Raw genomic sequence first — 20649 nt, forward strand, 5'->3', positions numbered from 1 at the left:
ATTAAGAATTCCACATTCCTGCCATGTTTTTCAGATACTGTGCCCTCCGCCAATAAATTCTAATAAATTTTCACTTCTTTTCTTTCAATAACATCCTAGAGAATATGATTCAGACTCAAATTAATCACCGATCATGTTAATGGCTCCTAGGAGTTTACTTCCGATACCCCTTATTATATTAAATCAACTTGATAGTGTGCTAGATCATTGCTCAGCTGGGTTTTCATAAAAGCATTGGTATTTAATATGATTTATATCTGGTTTTCTGCTAATATCTTTGCTTATTGTGTGCTTTATTTTTAAAACAGACATTCTTAGCTAATGGCACCCCTTTAAAATATATCATACTTTAAAAATATTTTACAGGAAGCATTTTACAGTAAAATATGTTACTTATATTACAGTCACTTAATAGTGAACAGGAACAATTTATTTAATTTACAATCAAAATGTTAATATTTGACTTGTAGTCTGGAAAAAGTACATGTACATATATATGTTTTGCTTGTTTAAAAGATCAATTATATGTCAAGATTATTAGAAAATTTGAAGCACTGTATTTTTTTAAAGCTTTGCAGCAAAGGGGCAGCTCTGGGAAAACCATTTGAAGCATCTGCTGAAGATGTAGCAAGTGTGGCGAGTTTCATTGAGACAAAGCTTGTTACATGCTATCTACGGATGAGGAAACCTGACCTTGCCCTGAATCATGCGCACAGGTAAAATGAAGTATTAATAACTACAAGTAAGTACTATCCATGCAAGCAGAGGGTATTATGTGAGCTTGTATGATTAACTTAGATTCCATCTAACTTTAAAGACAAAACAAAAAACATTTCTTTACTACTCGATTTATGTTAAACTAGGCAATCATAGAGATCACAAAGGGCATCTCAAAACCTAATGGAAGAAAGAGAGCCATAAATAATTATCCATAAAGCCAGACAAAATAAAAAGGCAGATAACTGTAGTAGCAAATTAGGGCAGGAAGAAAGGAGGGTACGAATAAGGTTAAGTAAGGAACGAGAAAGATCAGAAGAATTTCCAAAATTGCCCAAAATACAGAGAATGGTAGAAGGAAATTCCAACTGTGAAACATGAGCAAAGACTTGAAAGCTTATCGCTTATTTGGAGATAGCATAGCTGATTCGAAGGATGCTATGCAACGGTGAGTGTGACAGCTGTCCAAAGGTGTAAAACACTTTTTAATCTGTGTCCTTAAAGATTTCTTTTGTATGTTTCTATCCCTCTTCAGAACTCTGTTTTAGCTTGTGGCTTCCTAGAATCCTCAGGATTACCCAGCCCTATCTTTTTTTTCTATAAAAATGTCCTGTTTCCTAAAGGCCTTGCTCTTATCATGGGTAATATTCAGTTTAATCTATGGCAAAGATAAAGTGATTATGTTATGTCTTGCAAATAACTCTTTTCTTAAAATTATGAAGCCTCTACCCCTCTCTGCCTGGCTTAGAGTGATTGACCTAAATATTTAGTCTTGTTCATTTTCTGATCTCACACATCCTGGACTTCTTTTGGATACATATAATAAAACTAATATCAACATGAAAACATAATGCCTGCCCTGTTAATAACCACGAGGAAACACAGTTATCAATTATATTAATGTCAGCAGGAGATCCGCCAACATGCTAAAAATCATTTACAACTCTACATCCACAATGATGTAAGAGTTCCGCCAAAGATTCTTCATGGCTCTAAGGAGACCTCAAGCTTGTAGGCTTAAGCTTGACATCAAGGACAACAAAACCACTTTTAAATTCATAAGATAACCTGCTTGAAAGAAATTTTCTTGCTGTAAGTAAACTGCAGAACCTAAACACAGATTCTCTTTGACACCAAAGAAAATTAGACTCTATAGTTTCTGGAAACACCTTATGCAACCATCATTTTCAAACCCAATATCAGGACATATGGTTATGTCAAAGAATTTCATTCCATTTCCATTTGAAAGGAAAAAGCCACTTGGGTGACTTGTGAGCTCAATGGAAGAAAATATTTAAAATTGGGAATAGCCCAGAAAATCTATAGGCATACATAAACAACACTGAATTGAGATGCACTTGAAAGTAATTATTTATCACCTTCTCCACAGTTTTCACTACACATAAGAAGTGCCATCAAAATGGCCTGCATATTAAGGAAACTATCTCCTGGATATTAGAATGGTTTGATGGATTTTCAAATCATTTTTAATAATAAAAGGATTCAAAATGGTATGGTCATGTCAATATTTAATTCAGTGTTATAAAAACAAGTAATGAACATTAATCAAAATTGTACTATAAGAAACAAGGATGCAAGGATTAGTTTCAATAGATTCACTATTTAGGCTTAGAAACTTTTATTTTAAAACTAAGCATGCTCTTTCAAGACCTTGAAAATTACTGAAGGGAGGATATATAATGATGAATAGTAAACTAATCTTCCCCATTATGCTAGGATTAACTTTTGTATCCTTTTTATTCTATTGTAAAATAACTTTTGCTTCTTTTTCTAAGTTGAACATTAAGAAAGGAAAATCAATAGAGGTTAAACAGTCAATTCATACAATTAATAATGCACCAACTGAAATAAATCATTTTGCTACCCAGCAAAATGTCATATTGCAGAAGACAGTGCCTACGATTCTAATATTTAAATGTTTTTAAAGATCTCAGATTTTAAAGTAGAGCCTGAAACATAAATATATTTCTCAAAATAAATAAATTAATCAGGATACTCAGTCTATAAATAGCCTACAACCATTATACACCATTATACATTCAGTTATACACTGAATGCAGAATCTTGCTTTTGTATTATCACCACATTGTGATGGTTGATACTAATCATGGATCAAAATTAAAATATTCCCTTTTTGCATTTATTTGCATTTGCTGAAGCATCCTTTCTTTAATTTTATGTAAATGTGAGGTCTACTGCATATCTTTAGGAGATCTGTTAACACAAAAATTAGCTTGAAAACCATCACATAGTTTTGCTTCTGATAAAAAGTAACTGCATGTTGTTCTGTCATGTAGAAGACTACAAGAACCATAACTTTATGGTTTTAGGTTCAACAAAGATACATTTTGAAATTAATTAGGCAAGTGTTGACATTTAAAATATGATAATAAGTAATACAAAGGCTTTAGAAACAACTGTTAACAAGTTTTCCTTTTTTTAAATAACATATCCGAAGTGGCAAATATGGATATCATTTTTTTTTTTTTTTTACTTCAACCAAAAGTGATGCCTAGACTCATCAGTCAAACATATCAACTCTGTGCTCACTTCATCAAACTAGTGTCACTGTTTATCAGAGGTGTCTTGAACATTCCTAAGACTGATTTCTAATTACTGCTATCTTATCAAGAATAGAAATCCTACTATAACTCTTTTCCTATCATATAATTATATGTTTATTTGTATAACTGTAAAGATTCTAATGATGCATATCAAGTTTTTTGCATATTTCCCACCTTTATATTGCTGTTGTTTGCTTGTTTTTGCTGCAGAATTTTGATGCCACAAGGTGGCAGGCAAGACGAAGTCTAAAATAGCAAATATGTGGAAATGAGCCTCTTTTCAAAATTGTAATGGTGTCATCTACATTCACTCATTCATTCAACAAATATTTTTGAATGCTCACCAAGAGCTTGTGCTAGGCAGTGGGGGTGGTAGTTGTAAACAGGAAATATGTGGTGTTTATGCATATTAGAAGAGGTAGCAAAGTTTAAAAAACAAATACTAATATGAGAAAAAAGAGTGTGTGGTAAATGCAACGAAGGTAATAACATAATTTCAAGTTGCAGAGGCAGCATTGTATGTTAAATCAGAGCATGGAGTCTGAATCTGACTGCTCAGGTTTTCATTCTGACTCCCCCACTCACCAGTTAGCCTGAGTTTAATTCTCTATAAAATTGTGTTATAATAACACTACCTATTTCACAAATACTATATCACAAGGTTTTGTGAAAATTAAACATAAACCCATAGATTCTTTACTCCACCCATGATAGAGTTACTGGTACTGGGCCTGCCTTCCTGCTATAAGTAAGTATAAAACTGGACAAAATATATGAGACAACTCTGTTTAGGCACTGGAAAATGGTCATAGCAGGACTTTGATCCTTGAGAGAAGGACAGTATACATGGTGAGCCCCACAATTTTCTTAGCTTTTTGCTGGGGTTCTTTTCCTGCCCTTACTCAGGGAGTTGGAGATCACGTTAAATGTTAAACTGAAATCTCAATGGGCTGAGGAAGCAGAGATTAGAATATGATGCTGCCAAAAAAGCTGTAATTTACAGGGCAGGTGACCAAAGGAGAAATAGCTTTGTGAGTAGGTTGGGGTTAGAAGACTGCATGAGGATTTGCTGCAGGTTCTTGGCCAATATAAGAAGTGAGACGTCAGGTAGCAGAGACTGCCTGCTATGGGACTAAGTGCTAAGTGAAAATACCAGAGGACCTGCAGTGATGGGAGATACTGAAATACCAGTGTGAAGAGACTTCACTGAGTACCTAAAGCATTCAGCTCAAACCCCAGAAAGACCCATGCTTTAAGAGTTAGTACCATGACCTCCAGAATGGATCACTCCTTAGGATTAAACTCAAAGGCAAAACAGACCTGCCTTAATAGAGACTAAAACCATGCATGACAAGAACAAGAGTATTTTTCATTTAATTGCCTGATAGGAAAAATATTCAACAACTTTGCAGGGATGATGTCATAATCCCAATTCCTTACAAAGTTTCATCCAAAATGTCTAGCATAAAATAAAAATTTCTGTACATTCAAAGAAATAGGGAGATGAGACTCATATTTAAGAAAATAAATAGTCCATACAATCAGACCCCAAGATGACCCAGATGTTAGAATTGGTAGAAAAAGATTTTAAAGAAGCTACAAAAAATAGATCCAAGGATCTTCAGGCAAAGATGATCATAATAAGTGAAGAAATGAGAATCTCAACAGAAAAATAGAAACTATAAAAAAAAACAAATGGAGATTTCAGCATGGATTAATGAAATATCTAAAATAAAAATGTACTGATTGACCTTGACATCAGATTGAAGACTTAGTACTAAAGAAAGGATTAGTGAACATGAAGACAAACCAGTAGAAATTACCCCATATGAACACAGAGGAAAAAAAGATATTTTAAAAAACTAACCAATGCTTCAGTGACCTATCCTCAGAGACAGTAACAAGCAATCTACTGTCCCAAAGGGAAAAGAAAGAAAGAAAAGGGCATAAAAGTAATCAGTAGAAGTTTTCCAAATGTGTTTTTAAAAAAGTAAAATCTAGTTAGCCCCAACTAAAATAAATACAAAGAGAACCACATCTAGAAACAGCATAAGCAAACTTTTGAAAACTCAAGACAGAGAGAAAATATTAAAGGCAGATAAAAGAAAACAATATGTTACACACAGGGACAATGATACAAATAACAGGTGACTTTTAATCAGAAATAATGGAGACCAAAATACAATGGAACAGGAAGCTTAAAGTGCTGAAAGAAAAATGATGCCAAACAAGAATTCAACAACAAAAAAAAATTCTTGAAAATGAGAGTGAGATATAAATACATTTTTAAATAACTAAAGTTAAAAATTAATCTTGAGCAGATCTGTACTTTGAGAAATGATAAATAAGATATTTCAAGCTGAAGTAAATGACAGTAGAGCAAAATTTGGATCTACAAAAAGGAATGAAGAGCATCAGAAATGGTAAATTAAGTGAGTAAACATAAAACACTATATATCTTCTCAAAATGTATTTAAGGATGAATGACTAAGGAAAAAATAGTGTTCTATCATATTATCTAAGGTAAAAATAATAAATAATAAGATTACATATTTTGATGTGCAATATTTGACTACAATATCACAAAAACCTGTGGGAGGAGGCACAAATGGAATTTTACTACTGAAGTTTTTACATGAGGTAGCACAATATTAACTCTAAGTAGCCTGTGTTAAATTAAAAATGCATGTTATAGTCCCTAGAGTAATCATTAAAAATATTACGAGTATAGCTAGAAAGCCAATTATGCACTTAAAATTATATACTAAAGAATATTTAATTAACTGAAGTCAAGAAAGGAGGAAGAGAAGAACAAATAATGGATGGGACACTGGAAGATAATAGCAAGACAATAGGTTTGAACAAAATCATTAATAATTACACTAAACATACTACACTAACTAAATAATCCAATTATAAGGCAGATATCATCAGTCTGGATTAAGTCACAAGATTCAACTATGTTCTATCTACAAAAAGACATAGTTTGAAAGTAAAAGGAAGAAAAATGACATACCATACAGTAAACATAAAAATCTGTTTTTCTGTCGGGCTTGGCTATGTTACTATCAGACAAAGTAGGTCTCAAGAAAAGGAATTATTACCAAGGATAAAAATAAGGCTCAACAAAATTTTGAAAATTTGAAATCTGACAGAGCTTTTTCTCTGACTATAATGCAATTAAATTATAAATCATTAAGATATCTAGAAAAACCCCTCCAAATACTTGGAAATTAAGCAATATACATCTAAATAACCCATCAGTCAAAATATAAGAAAATAAAATAACAAAGGCATGGATTTGAATTTCTGCTTCATCACTTACTAGCTTTGACTTTCACAAGTAACTTAACTTCACTTTGCCTCAGTTTTCTCATCTTTAAATCTAAGTAAACTGGTTAAAATCACTCCTAAATCTTAAAATATATCAGATTTGTATTTTGTTTCAATCCCACCACCAATAACGAATGCAGATTATTTTCAATGGTAATAACAGCAATAAACTCTATATATGCATAGAGGACACTATTATTTTTAAAATACCCTTTAGATGTGAAAAGATGTTCAACATCCTTACTTATTGGAGAAATGCAAGTCAAAACTACAGTGAGATACCACTTACACCAGTCACAATGGCCAACATTAAAAAGTGTACAAACAACAAATGCTGGAGAGGGTGTGGAGAAAAGGGATCCCTTGCTACATTCCCATTAGTGGTAATGGGAATGTGCTGCAGTCACTATGGAAAACAATATGGAGGTTCCTCAGAAAACTAAAAATAGAATCACCATATGATGCAACAATCCCACTCCTAGGCATATATCTGGACAAAACTATAATTCAAAAAGATACATGCACCCCTATGTTCATAGCAGCATTATTCACAATAGCCAAGACATGGAAACAACCTAAATTAAATGTCCATCAACAGACAAATGAATAAAGAAGATGTGGTACATATATGCAATGGAATTCTACTCAGCCATAAAAAAAAGAAAATAATGCCATTTGCAGCAACATGGATGCAACTAGAGATTATCATACTAAGTGAAGTAAGTCAGAAAGAGAAAGACAAATACCATATGATATCACTTATATGTGGAAGCTAAAATATGACACAAATGAACTTATCTACAAAACAGAAACAGACTCACAGACATAGAGAACAGACTTGTGGTTGCCAAGGGGAAGGCGGGGTGGGGGAAGGATCAACTGGGAGTTTGGGGTTAGTAGATACAAACTATTACATATAGAATGGATAAACAACAAGGTCTTACTGTATAGCACAGGGAACTATATCCAATAGCCTGGGATAAACCATAATGGAAAAGAATATAAAAAGAAGAGTGTATATATGTGTATAACTGAGTCACTTTACTATACAGCAGAAATTAATACAACATTGTAAATCAACTATACTTCAATTAAAAAATAAGATAAAATAAAATACCCTTTTTGAACCCAAGATATACTGAATAAAGTAGACAATTTGGAATACTCTATGAAAATACAAGTTTGGGGGGCATCATTATTTATAACTTTGAGGATAATTAAAATGCTCAGAGGTGATATAAGCTTAAACCATTACAGATATTCATGAGTTTTAGAATAAACTGGTTCATAATAGAAGTAACAGAAATTTTGAAAATTTCTTGCAGATCTCATGAAATGAGATATTTAAAATACAACATGCTCCTCTTTACCATAACTGAATGTTCAAAGTTTGGCCAGGAGTGACATGAGAGATATGGCAGAACAGGATGTTCCCAGCTTGTATCATCCCCTGGCAACAATAACTTGGCAGCCATTCACAGACAAAAAGTGTCTTTGTGGGAGCTTTGGAATCCAGGCAGGACACTGTGAAACCTCAGGGGGGCCCACAACCAAGGAAGTCTGTTTTAATAAAGCAGGCCCAAATCAAGGGGGATGGCACCCCTATAGTGTCCCTAGCAAGACTCAGAAACAGTTCTGACCCCTGTGGATTTGTCTATAGCCCCATTTGACCTTGGTCCTGCCACCAGCACAGGATGCCAAGGAACCTCAGAGAAGTCATGCCTGTCTATGCCTCAGTAATAAACCCACAGCTATGGACACTGAAGTAACTCATGATCTGACTCCATCTCCTTTCAGCCACCATCCATAAGCAGTCCTACCAGCCCAGGGACGTGGCTGGAGACATACTTATTTGCATCCCCAGAGATCCTGAAATGTCCCTGTGACACAGCTCTAGCCCCTCCCCACTGCAGTCAGGGAACAGTTCTACCCACCTAGGGATCTGGTGGGAGACATGACCATCCATGCCTTCAGAGCTATGACTTCAGATCTCATTTCCAGTTGTGTACCCTGAAGGAATCTTGGGCCTCAGTTCCAGCTCCTATCAACCATAGTCCAGAGCCAGCCAGTCTGTCCAGGGACCCACCCAGTGGCCCAGTAGAAGCCCTCCCAAGGACTCAAAGAGAGGCATATCTTTCCACATACCTGATAACAGGACCACTGTCTGAAGACCCAACTGCAGACCCTGAAGTGGAACCTTGTCCCAGCACCAGCCCTACTAATCAAGGTTCTAGAGGCAGTTCTGTCCACCCAGGGACCAAATAGGATCCACCCCAGCCCAAATCCCTGGTAAAAGGCTCACCAAACACAGAGCCCATTGTGAACACAGCAACAGCCAAGTAACCTAGCTCTAATCCATCTCAGCTGTAATTCTGCAGGTAATCTCATCAGCCTGGGAAACCAATAGAAGCCAACACTGGAGCACCTAAATATTTAAGGCAAACATTAACAGACTGAAGGAATAAATAGACAGCAATACAATAATAGTAGGGAACTTCAATACCCCACTCTCAATAATGGATAGATTATCCAGACAGAAAATCAATAAGGAAAAAACAGACTTGAATAACACTATAGACTAAATTGATATAATTAACATATACAGAACATTCCATCGAACAGCACAAGAATACACATTTTTTCCAAGCACACAGAGAACATTCTCCAGGATAGATCATATGTTAGCCCACAAAGCAAGTCTTAACAAATTAATGAAGATTGATATCATATAAAGTATCCCTTGCCAACCACAATGATATAAAACTAGGAATAATAATGGGAGGAATATTGATAAATTCAGAAATACATGTAAATTAAACAACATACTCTGGAAAATCCAATAAAAAAGAAATCAGAAAATATCTTGAGACAAACAAAAATGAAAACACAACATACCAAAAACTTATGTAATGCAGCAAAAGCAGTTCTAAGAGGGAAATTTATAGCAGTAAACAACTACATTAAGAAAAAAGGAAGATGTCAAATAAACAAGCTAACTTTACACCTCAAGGAACTTGAAAAAGAAGAACAAACTAAGCCCAAATTTAGCAGAACAAAGGAAATAATAAAGATTAGAGCAAACCGGATGAAAAAGAGACTAAAAAAACAATGTAAAAAATCAACAAAACTAGAAGATGTTTTGAAAAGATAAATAAAATTGACAAAAGTTTAGCGAGACTAACCAAAAAAAGAGAGAGGACTCAAAATTATAAATGAACGAGAAGACATTACAGCTTATATCACAGAAATACAAAGGATCATAAGAGACTACTGTGAAATATTATACACCAACAAATGGGATAGCCTAGAAGACATGGACAAATTCCTAGAAACATACAATCTGCCATGAAAAACATCATGAAGAAATAGAAAATCTGAACAGACTAATAATAAGTATGCATTTTGAAGCAGCAATCAAAAGCCCCCCAACAAAGAAAAGACTAGGACCAGATGGCTTCACTAGTGAATTATACCAAACATTTAAATAATTAACATCAGTCCTTCTCAAACTCTTTCAAAAATAGAAGAGGAGGAAATACTTCCAAACTAATTTTACAAGGCCAGCATTACTCTAATACCAAAGACAAATAAGGACACTACAAGAAAGGAAAATTACAAGTCAATATCCTTAATGAACATAGATGCAAAATTCCTGAAGAAAATACTAGCAAAGCAAATTCAACAGCACATTGAAAGGATCACACATTATAATCAAGTGAGATCTATTCTTGGGATGCAAGGTTCCCAGGACATACACAAATTAACAAACATGATAGATCACCTTAAGAAAATAAAAGATAAAAATTATATGATCATCTGAATAGATGCAGGAAAAAAGCATTTGACAAAATTTAACATTCTTTCATGATAAAAACTCTCAACAAATTAGGTATAAAAGGAATGTACCTCAACATAATAAAGACAATATATGACCATCATACTCAACAGTAAAAAGTTCCTCCTCTAAGATCAGGAACAAGATAAGGATTCTGACTCTTGCCATTTTTAATTCAACATAGTGCTGGAAGTCCTATACAGAGCAATTAGGCAAGAAAAAGAAATAAAAGCCATGCAAATAAGAAAGGAAGAAGCAAAACTGTCTCTATTTGCAGATGATATGATCTTATAAATAGAAAGCCTTAAAGCCTCCACCAAGAAATTGTTAGAACCAATAATGAATTCAGCAAAGTTGCAGGATACAAAATTAATATACAAAAATTATTTGCATTTCTATACACAACAGTGACTAACCAAAAAAGAAATTAAGAAAACAATCTTATTTACAGTAGCATCAAAAATAATAAATAATACTTAGGAATAAATTTAACTAAGGAGATGAAATACCAGTACACTGAAAACTGTAAGACTTTGATGAAAGATGGAAGAAGACACAAATAAATAGAAAGGTATCCTGTATTCATGGATTGGAAGAATAAATATTGTTAAAATTCCATACTACCCAAAGAAATCTATATATTTAGTGTAGATTTATACACTAAATATAAAAAAGTTCAATGGCATTTTTCAAAGAAGTAGAAAAAAATCAGTCAAAATTCATGTGGAAGCACAAAAAAACTGAATAGCCAAAGCAATCTTGAGAAAGAAGAACAGAGCTGAAGGCATCAACTTCCTGACTTCAAACTATATTACAAAGCTATCAAACCATAATCGTACTGGCATATAAACAGGCACACAGACCAATGGAAAAGAATAAAGAGCCCAGAAGTAAATCCACATGTATATGGTCAATGAGTCTAAGACAAGGATGTCAAGAATACAAAATGGGAAAAGGATAGTCTATTTAATAAATGACATTGAAAAAACTGGATATCCACATGCAAAAAAATGAAATTAGACCCTTATATTATACCATATACAAAAATCAACTCAAAATGGATTAAAGACTTAAATTAAGACCTGAAACTATAAAACTCCTAGAAGAAAATCATAGGGAGAAATCTCTTTGACATTGGTCTTGGCAATGATGTTTTGGATATGACACCAAAAGCACAGGCAACAAAAGCAAAAATAAATAAGTGGGGCTATGTCAAACTAAAAACTTATGCACAGCAAAGGAAATAACAAAATGAAAAGGCAACCTATGAAATAAAAGAAAATATTTGCAAACCATATATTAGGGGTTGCAAACCATGGCAAGGAGTTAGACATCCAAAATATAGAGGGAAGAGATATGGGGATATATGTATATGTATAGCTGACTCACTTTGTTATAAAGCAGAAACTAACACACCACTGTAAAGCAATTATACTCCAATAAAGATGTTAAAAAATTAATATATATATATGGAACTCTTACAACTCAATAGCAAAAAAAACACGCTGATTTTAAAAATGGGCAAAAGATTGGAACAGACATTTTTCCAAAGAAGACATTAAAATGGCCAACAGATATATGAGCATCACTAATCATCAGGGAAATGCATATCAAAACAATGAACTACCACCTCAGACCTGTTAGAATGGCTATTATCAAAAAGGCGAGATAACAAGTATTAGCAACGATGCGGAAAAAGGGAACCCTTGTGCACTGTTGATGGGAATGTAAACTGCTATAGCCAAAATGGAAAACAATATGGAGGTTCCTCAAAAAATGTTAAAGGAACTACAATATGATCCAGCAATCCCACTGCTGGACATATAGCCAAAGAAACAAAGTCAGTATCTTGAAAAAACATCTGCACTCCCATGTTCACTACAACATTATTCACCCCAAGATGTAAAACAATCTAAGTGTCTGTTGACAGATGAATGGATAAAGAAAATGTGAAATAGATACATACACACACACAATATTATTCAGCCATAAAAAAGTAGGGAATCCTGCAATTTGTGACAATATGAATGAACCCAGAGGACATTAAACTAAGTAAAATAAGCCAGACACAGAAAGACAAACACTGTATGATCTCACTTATATGTGGAATCTAAAAAGTATAACTCAGAGAACCAGAGAGTAAAATATTTGTTGCTAGGGCCTGAAGGTGGGGAAAATGTGGAGATATTCGTCAAAGGGCATAAACTTTCAGCATGGTGACTATAGTTAATAATACTGTATTGTATACTTGAAATTTGATAAAAAGATGCTGAGAGTTCTCACCACACTGGGGAAAAAAAAAAAAAAGGTAACTATGTGAGATGTGAGGTGATAGGTGTGTTAAGTGATTGTAGTAATTTCACAATGTATACGTGTATCAAACTATTACATTTTCCACCTTGAATACATACAGTTTTTGGCAAGTATGCCTCAATAAAACTTAGGGGAAAATTAAAATAGCTAAGCTAAAAGAAAAAAAAGTGGCCATTAAATTCAACAAGTCAATAGCATTCGATGAAACAAAACAATTCTCACAATCTCAGGTGAACTTAAAACCACAATACTAACAGTAAAACAAAAGAGGACATTGCTGGAGCCAGTTTCTTATGAAAACATGTTTAGGCTACTAAGTATCAGTGTTGATACTACTTATAGGGGGATAATAATAGGAACACAAAAGAAAAAGATGTGATCTTACCTGAAATATACATAACCCTGGGTACCTCACAGTGCTTTGCTTTGAGAAAACATATGGGTGACTATTTTGATGACATTGCCATTCATAAAAAGACATTACATTATCCATGCTGTTTTTCTAAACTCTTAAGGAAAGGGCTTCAGTTTAAATATCCCTGCTCTTCCTATTCCTATCCTCTGTGTTCCCTAAATTACAGGGTGTTACTTTCAGTTGAATGAAATAAGCATAGTCTGTATGTGTTTGTGTGCCCGTGTATGCTTGTATGTTTGCATGAGCTTGCAAGTGCGGAGAAAACAAGGGGAAATCACAGCATGCCATTTTAAGGATATCAGGTTGGACTTTTAGCAAGTAGGCACTTTGCCTCTTTGAGAAGTTAGGCATATTAAAATACTGTACGAATCATTAGTACATTTATGTCTCTTTCTATTTTACCCCCATAAAAATATATTTACCTATGCAATAAAAAGATGCTTTCACTGAAGATTGTATTAAACACTCCAAGTTTTCCTTTCAACCCTAAAAAGGAATATAAAACATGCCAATTTCTATGGAAGGGCAAAGATTGTGTTCACTGTTATCATACTGCAGAGAACAGGTACAATACCTCTCTGCAGTGCAAAGCTGACCACGTTAAGCAATTGTTCTCGAGCAGGAACAAGAACAAGCATTTACTGAACACCTGCCAGGTAGCAGGTGTGAATTAGGCATTTCATATGCCATTTCAGTTAATCCTTCCAAATAACTTCCTGAGAAAGTTTCCTTACTACCATTTACAGATGAAGGAACTACATCCCAGCAAATCTATGATATCACAGTAATTTTTCTTTCTTCTAGATATTCTGGCTGTCATCACATTTCATCCTAAATTATGAAAATCATAGCATCTTTAAAAGTTGAAGGGGTTCCCATACTGACGATGGTGGCAGTGGGATGTGGTGGGCATTTTCCCTGTAATTAGAAAATCTAGGTGCAACTACCATTTCACTGGTTGTTTTGCAAAAGCCTTGATTTCCTCGTGTATGATCTGTGGATAATAATGCTTAGCTTGGCAAGGTAACTACAATATTGATGCAACATAGCTTTTACATCACAAGATTCTAACATAATTACCAGTTTTCACCCTTCCTTTACCTGAAGCCTGCCTCTTCTTTGTGATCATCACATGAATCAATAAAAATAGCCTTGTAAGGTAAATACATGGCCTTATTTCTGAAAGAAATAAATAATAAGAAAAAAGATAATGAAGATTAAAGCTAATAAATTCCAGAAAACAATTAAACATGGCCATATATTACCCAAGGAATATAAATGGCTAAGTGTCCCAGAGTCATTATGTGCTTATCTTAGTAAGAACCCAAGAAATAGGACACTGATGGCTCAGATACCTTATTAGAAATTTATTTTCTGCAGAAGGAGGAAAGGAGGAGAAGGAGGGGAAGGGAAGAGAGGAAGAGAGGAATGGGAGGAGGAAGAGGAAGAGATAACAATGACCATGTCTGATATGACAGGAAAATTTGAACACGTAGCAAAGGCAAAAAAACAAACAGACAAACAGAAAAAAACCACAAAAGTTATTGACCCCTTCTTAAGTTTTCAATTATAGGCAGGTTCTGAAGCTGGGTCAGATTCCTTGAGTTGCCTGTCCAAGTTGCAAAAGATGTGATAAAAGGATCATACTCTGTTTATATTACAGAGTAATATAAACAAATATAATAATGTAAATATGTAAACGTATTTACAACCTTTCATGGTTATATCTGTACCACTTTTCATTATAACAAAGCCTGCAATAGATTAATTAAAATAACCCCACCTACAGCATTCCTCTACTGCCTCCATGACCCTTTGCCATTCCTCCCATGGCTCCTCACCGGAACACATCACCTCCTACCCTTACATTCAAGTTGACCGCATTTTACTTTACAATCATCTTGCTTGGTGTTTTATTTCTTATCCTAGCTTCCACTCTTTTTCTTCTAACAATTTAGGCTAGTCTTAACTCTGAGGTCAGTTATCTATTCAGCTTTTATCTTTCCTTTCCACTTACTCATTGAGATAAAAATGGTTCATAAATTAAGAAGCAGTATATTAGTGTATGGGAATGGTATCTGATGCAACAATGCATCTGTCAATCAGGACCTCTATAAAACGTAAATCTACCAGTTATTGTTGGTTTATTCCCTTGTTTTTGATTTCCATATGGTTCTTGGAAAACAGAACAGACAGCACTAATGCACAGTTCCCATGCTGAGTACTGCCTTCAGGAAACGTTCATTTCGGTCCTCGAAGCTGGCAAGAAGGCTGCACAGACACTCCTTGTGGGTGGCTCTGTTCTTACATTATTTAAGAGGATTCTTTTATATTTGTTTCTCACTTTCTAATACACCAGCTTTTTTTCTTAACATCTTTACTGGAGTATAATTGCTTACAGTGTTGTGTTAGTTTCTACTGTGTAACACAGAAAATCAGCTATATGTATACATATATCCCCATAACCCCTCCTTATCCCACCCCTCTAGGTGGTCACAACCTACTGGAAAGCAGTTACACAGCACAAGGAGATCAGCTCGGTGCTTTGTACACCAGCTTTAAAATCCATTCTGACGGGATGAACAAGTCACTTAGCCTTTCTGCAATTTCTTCCTCTGTAAATTCTCACTGGGATATTAAAAGTATTGATGTACTCAGAATTTTGAAATGTTCTAAAATTTGTAATTGGTGTGGCCTGGGGTAAGTACACATAATGAGAAAGATGAAATGTTTGTTTCTACTTCCTGAAAGGTCAATTGATTTTTTAAAATGTTCTAGATTTTAAAGGGCTAATTCTGTAACTACAAGTAAAGAAGAATAGAGGAGCTGCAAGTTTGCTTGTAATGTAGTGAAACAAGCTTCAGAAACCAAAGTCCTGGATTTGAATCTCTGCACATCATTGAGTAACCTTGACTTTCACAAGTCATTTAACTTATCTTTGACTCAGTTTCTGTATCTCTGAACAAGGGATAATAACAATACCTTCCTATACACTTGTAAAGGGGCTGAAAGGATATTATAGATATGAAAGTGTTTTGTGGGGGGGGGATCACAGGGTGGGATGAATTGGGAGATTGGGATTGACATATATACACTATCAATACTATGTATAAATTAGATACCTAATGATAACATACTGTATAGCACAGGGAAGTCTACCCAATGCTCTGTGGTAACCTAAATTGGACGGAAATCCAAAAAAAGAGGTGATATATGTATATGTACAGCTGATTCACTTTGCTGTACAGCAGAACATTGTAAAGAAACTATACTCCAATAAAGATTAATTTAAAAAAGAAAGTGTTTTGAAAATGGAAAATGTTTGTGCAAATCTTTTTTTTTTTCTTTTATTTACTAAATCAGAGTTTCTAAAAGTATTCCATCTGTCCTGCAAGATGTTCCACGAAAAAGAAGAGGACTCCGGTCTAGAAGTTCATGAAACAAGAAACCCTAATCCTTTCTTACAGGTTTATCAAGCACACTAGCACATTAAGCCTGTGAAAAGTCCTACAGTCGAAAAAGTGATTTAATTTTTTTTATTTTAACGTTTTTATTGGAGTATAATTGCTTTACAATGGTGTGATAGATTCTGTTTATAACAAAGTGGATCAGTTATACATATACATATATCCCCATATCTCTTCCCTCTTGCATCTCCCTCCCTCCCACCCTCCCTATCCCACCCTTCTAGCTGGTCAAAAATCACAGAGCTGATCTCCCTGTGCTATGCGACTGCTTCCCACTAGCCATCTACTTTACATTTGGTAGTGTATATATGTCCATATATACACTACCACTCTCTCACTTTTTCCAAGCTTACGCCTTCCCCTCCCCGTGTCCTCAAGTCCATTCTCTAGTAGGTCTGTGTCTTCATTCTCGTCTTGTCCCTAGGTTCTTCATGACCTTTTTTTTTTTTTTTTTTTTTAGATTCCATATAATGTGTTAGCATACGGTATTTGTTTTCCTCTTTCTGACTTATTTCACTCTGCATGTCAGACTCTAGGTCCGTCCACCTCACTACAAATAACTCAATATCATTTCTTTTTATGGCTGAGTAATATTCCATTGTATATATGTGCCACATCTTCTTTATCCATTCATTTGTTGATGGACACCTAAGTTGCTTCCATGTCCTGGCTATTGTAAATACAGCTGCAATGAACATTGTGGTACAGGACTCTTTTTGAATAATGGTTTTCTCAGGGTATATGCCCAGTAGTGGGATTACTGGGTCATGTGGTAGTTCTATTTTTAGTTTTTTAAGGAAACTGCATACTGTTCTCCATAGTGGCTGTATCCATTTACATTCCCACCAACAGTGTATGAGAGTTCCCTTTTCTCCACACCCTCTCCAGCATTTATTGTTTGTCGATTTTTTGAAGATGGCCATTCTGACCAGTGTGAGATGATATCGCACTGTAGTTTTGATTTGAATTTCTCTAATGGTTAACGATGTTGAGCATTCTTTCATGTGTTTGCTGTCAATCTGTATATCTTCTTCGGAGAAATGTCTATTTACATCTTCTGCCCATTTTTGGATTGGGTTGTTTGTTTTTTTCATATTGAGCTGCATGAGCTGCTTGTAAATTTTGGAGATTGATCCTTTGTCAGTTGCTTCATATGCAAATATTTTCTCCATTCTGAGGGTTGTCTTTTCATCTTATTTATGGTTTCCTTTGCTGTGCAAAACCTTTGAAGTTTCATTAGGTCCCATTAGTTTATTTTTGTTTTTATTTCCATTTCTCTAGTAGGTGGGTCAAAAAGGATCTTGCTGTGATTTATGTCATACAGTGTTCTGCCTATGTTTTCCTCTAAGAGGTTGATAGTGTCTGGCCTTACATTTAGCTCTTTCATCTATCTTGAGTTTATTTTTGTGTATGGTGTTGGGGAGTGTTCTAATTTCACTCTTTTACATGTAGCTGTCCAGTTTTCAGCACCACTTATTGAAGAGGCTGTCTTTCCTCCACTGGATATTCTTGCCTCCTTTACCAAAGATAAAGTGACCATATGTGCATGGGTTTATCTCTTGGCTTTCTTTCCATTGATCAATATTTGCGTTTTTGTGCCAGTACCATACTGTCTTGATTACTGTAGCTTTGTAGTATAGTCCGAAATCAGGGAGCCTGATCCCTCCAGCTCCGTTTTTCTTGCTCAAGATTGCTTTGGCTATTCGGGGTCTTTTGTGTTTCCATACAAATTGTGAAATGTTCTGTTCTACTTCTGTGAAAAATGACGGTGGTAGTTTGACAGGGATTGCATTGAATCTGTAGATTGCTTTGGGTAGTAGAGTCATTTTCACAATGTTGATTCTTCCAATCCAAGAACATGGTATATCTCTCCATCTATCTGTATCACCTTTAATTTCTTTCATCAGTGTCTTACAATTTTCCGCATACAGGTCTTTTGTCTCCTTAGGTAGGTTTATTCCTAGGTATTCTATTCTTTTTGTTGCAATGGTAAATGGGAGTGTTTCCTTAATTTCTCTTTCTGATTTTTTATCATTAGTGCATAGGAATGCAAGAGATTTCTGTGCATTAATTTTGTATCCTGCTCTTTATCAAATTCATTGATTAGCTCTAGTAGTTTTCTGGTAGCGTCTTTAGGATTCTCTATGTATAGTATCATGTCATCTGCAAACAGTGACAGCTTTACTTCTTCTTTTCTGATTTGGATTCCTTTTATTTCTTTTTCTTCTGATTGCTGCAGCTAAAACTTCCAAGACTACATTGAAAAATAGTGGTGAGACGGGGCAACCTTGTTTTGTTCTTGATCTTAGTGGAAATGGTTTCAGTGTTTCACCATTGAGGACGATGTTGGCTGTGGGTTTGTCATATATGGCCTTTATTATGTTGAGGTCAGTTCCCTCTATGCCTACTTTCTGGAGGGTTTTTATCATAAACTGCTGTTGAATTTTGTCCAAAGCTTTCTCTGCATCTATTGAGATGATCATACGGTTTCTCTCCTTCAATTTGTCAATATGGTGTATCACATGGATTGATTTCCATATATTGAAGAATCCTTGCATTCCTGGGATAAAACCCAATTGATCATGGTGTATGATCCTTTTAATGTGTTGCTGGATTCTGTTCGCTAGTATTTTGTTGAAGACTTTTGCATCTATGTTCATCAGTGATATTGGTCTGTAGTTTTCTTTCTTTGTGACATCTTTGTCTGGTATTGGTATCATTGTGATGGTGGCCTTGTAGAATGAGCTTGGGAGTGCTCCTCCCTCTGCTATATTTTGGAAGAGTTTGCAAAGGAGAGGTGTTAGCTCTTCTCTAAATGTTTGATAGAATTCACCTGTGAAGCCACCTGGTCCTGGGCTTTTGTCCATTGGAAGATTTTTAATCACAGTTTCAATTTCAGTGTTTATGATTGGTCTGTTCATATTTTCTATTTCTTCCTGGTTCCTTCTTGGAAGGTTGTGCATTTCTAAGAATTTGTCCATTTCTTCCAGGTTGTCCATTTGATTGGCATAGAGTTGCTTGTAGTAATCTCTCATGATCCTTTGTATTTCTGCAGTGTCAGTTGTTACTTCTCCTTTTTCATTTCTAATTCTATTGATTTGAGTCCTCTCCCTTTTTTTTCCTGATAAGTCTGGCTAATGATTTATCGATTTTGTTTATCTTCTCACAGAACCAGCTTTTAGTTTTATTGATCTTTGCTATTGTTTCCTTCATTTCTTTTCATTTATTTCTGATCTGATCTTTATGATTTCTTTCCTTCTGCTAAATTTGGGGTTTATTTGTTCTTCTTTCTCTAATTGTTTTAGGCATAAGGTTAGGTTGTTTATTTGAGATGCTTCTTGTTTCTTAAGGTAGGATTGTATTGCTATAAACTTCCCTCTTAGAACTGCTTTTGCTGCATCCCATAGGTTTTGGGTCGTCATGTTTTCATTGTCATTTGCTTCTAGGTATTTTTTGATTCCTCTTCGATTTCTTCAGTGATCTCTTGGTTATTAAGTAGTGTATTGTTTAGCCTCCATGTGTTTGTATTTTTTACAGATTTTTTTTCCTGTAACTGACATCTAGTCTAATAGCGTTGTGGACAGAAAAGATACTTGATACGATTTCAATTTTCTTAACTTTACCAAGGCTTCACTTGTGACCCTAGATATGATCTATCCTGGAGAATGTTCCATGAGCACTTGAGAAGAAAGTGTATTTTGTTGTTTTTGGATGGAATGTCCTATAAATATCAATTAAGTCCATCTTGTTTAGTGTATCATTTAAAGTTTGTGTTTCCTTATTTATTTTCATTTTGGATGGTCTGTCCATTGGTGAAAGTGTGGTGTTAAAGTTCCCTACTATGATTGTGTTACTGTCAATTTCCCCTTTTATGGCTGTTAGCATTTGCCTTATGTGTTGAGGTGCTCCTATGTTGGGTGCATAAATATTTACAAATGTTATATCTTCTTCTTGGATTGATCCCTTGATCATTATGTAGTGCCC

The 20649-nt window shown here is 34.8% G+C and overlaps 1 protein-coding gene across 1 annotated transcript in view; it reads left to right on the forward strand.

Moving 5' to 3' along the window:
- SPATA16 (spermatogenesis associated 16) overlaps positions 1-20649 on the forward strand; it is a 223157-nt gene that overhangs the window by 55072 nt on the left and 147436 nt on the right. Inside the window, exon 2 of the mRNA XM_029215182.1 lies at positions 571-716. Coding sequence (XP_029071015.1) covers positions 571-716 — 146 coding nt within the window. The remainder of the gene's footprint in view (positions 1-570; positions 717-20649) is intronic.

The sequence above is a fragment of the Monodon monoceros genome, unplaced genomic scaffold (assembly GCF_005190385.1).
Source record: "Monodon monoceros isolate NGI ecotype Baffin Bay Population unplaced genomic scaffold, NGI_Narwhal_1 Super_Scaffold_11, whole genome shotgun sequence".
Taxonomy (NCBI): Eukaryota; Metazoa; Chordata; class Mammalia; order Artiodactyla; family Monodontidae; genus Monodon; species Monodon monoceros.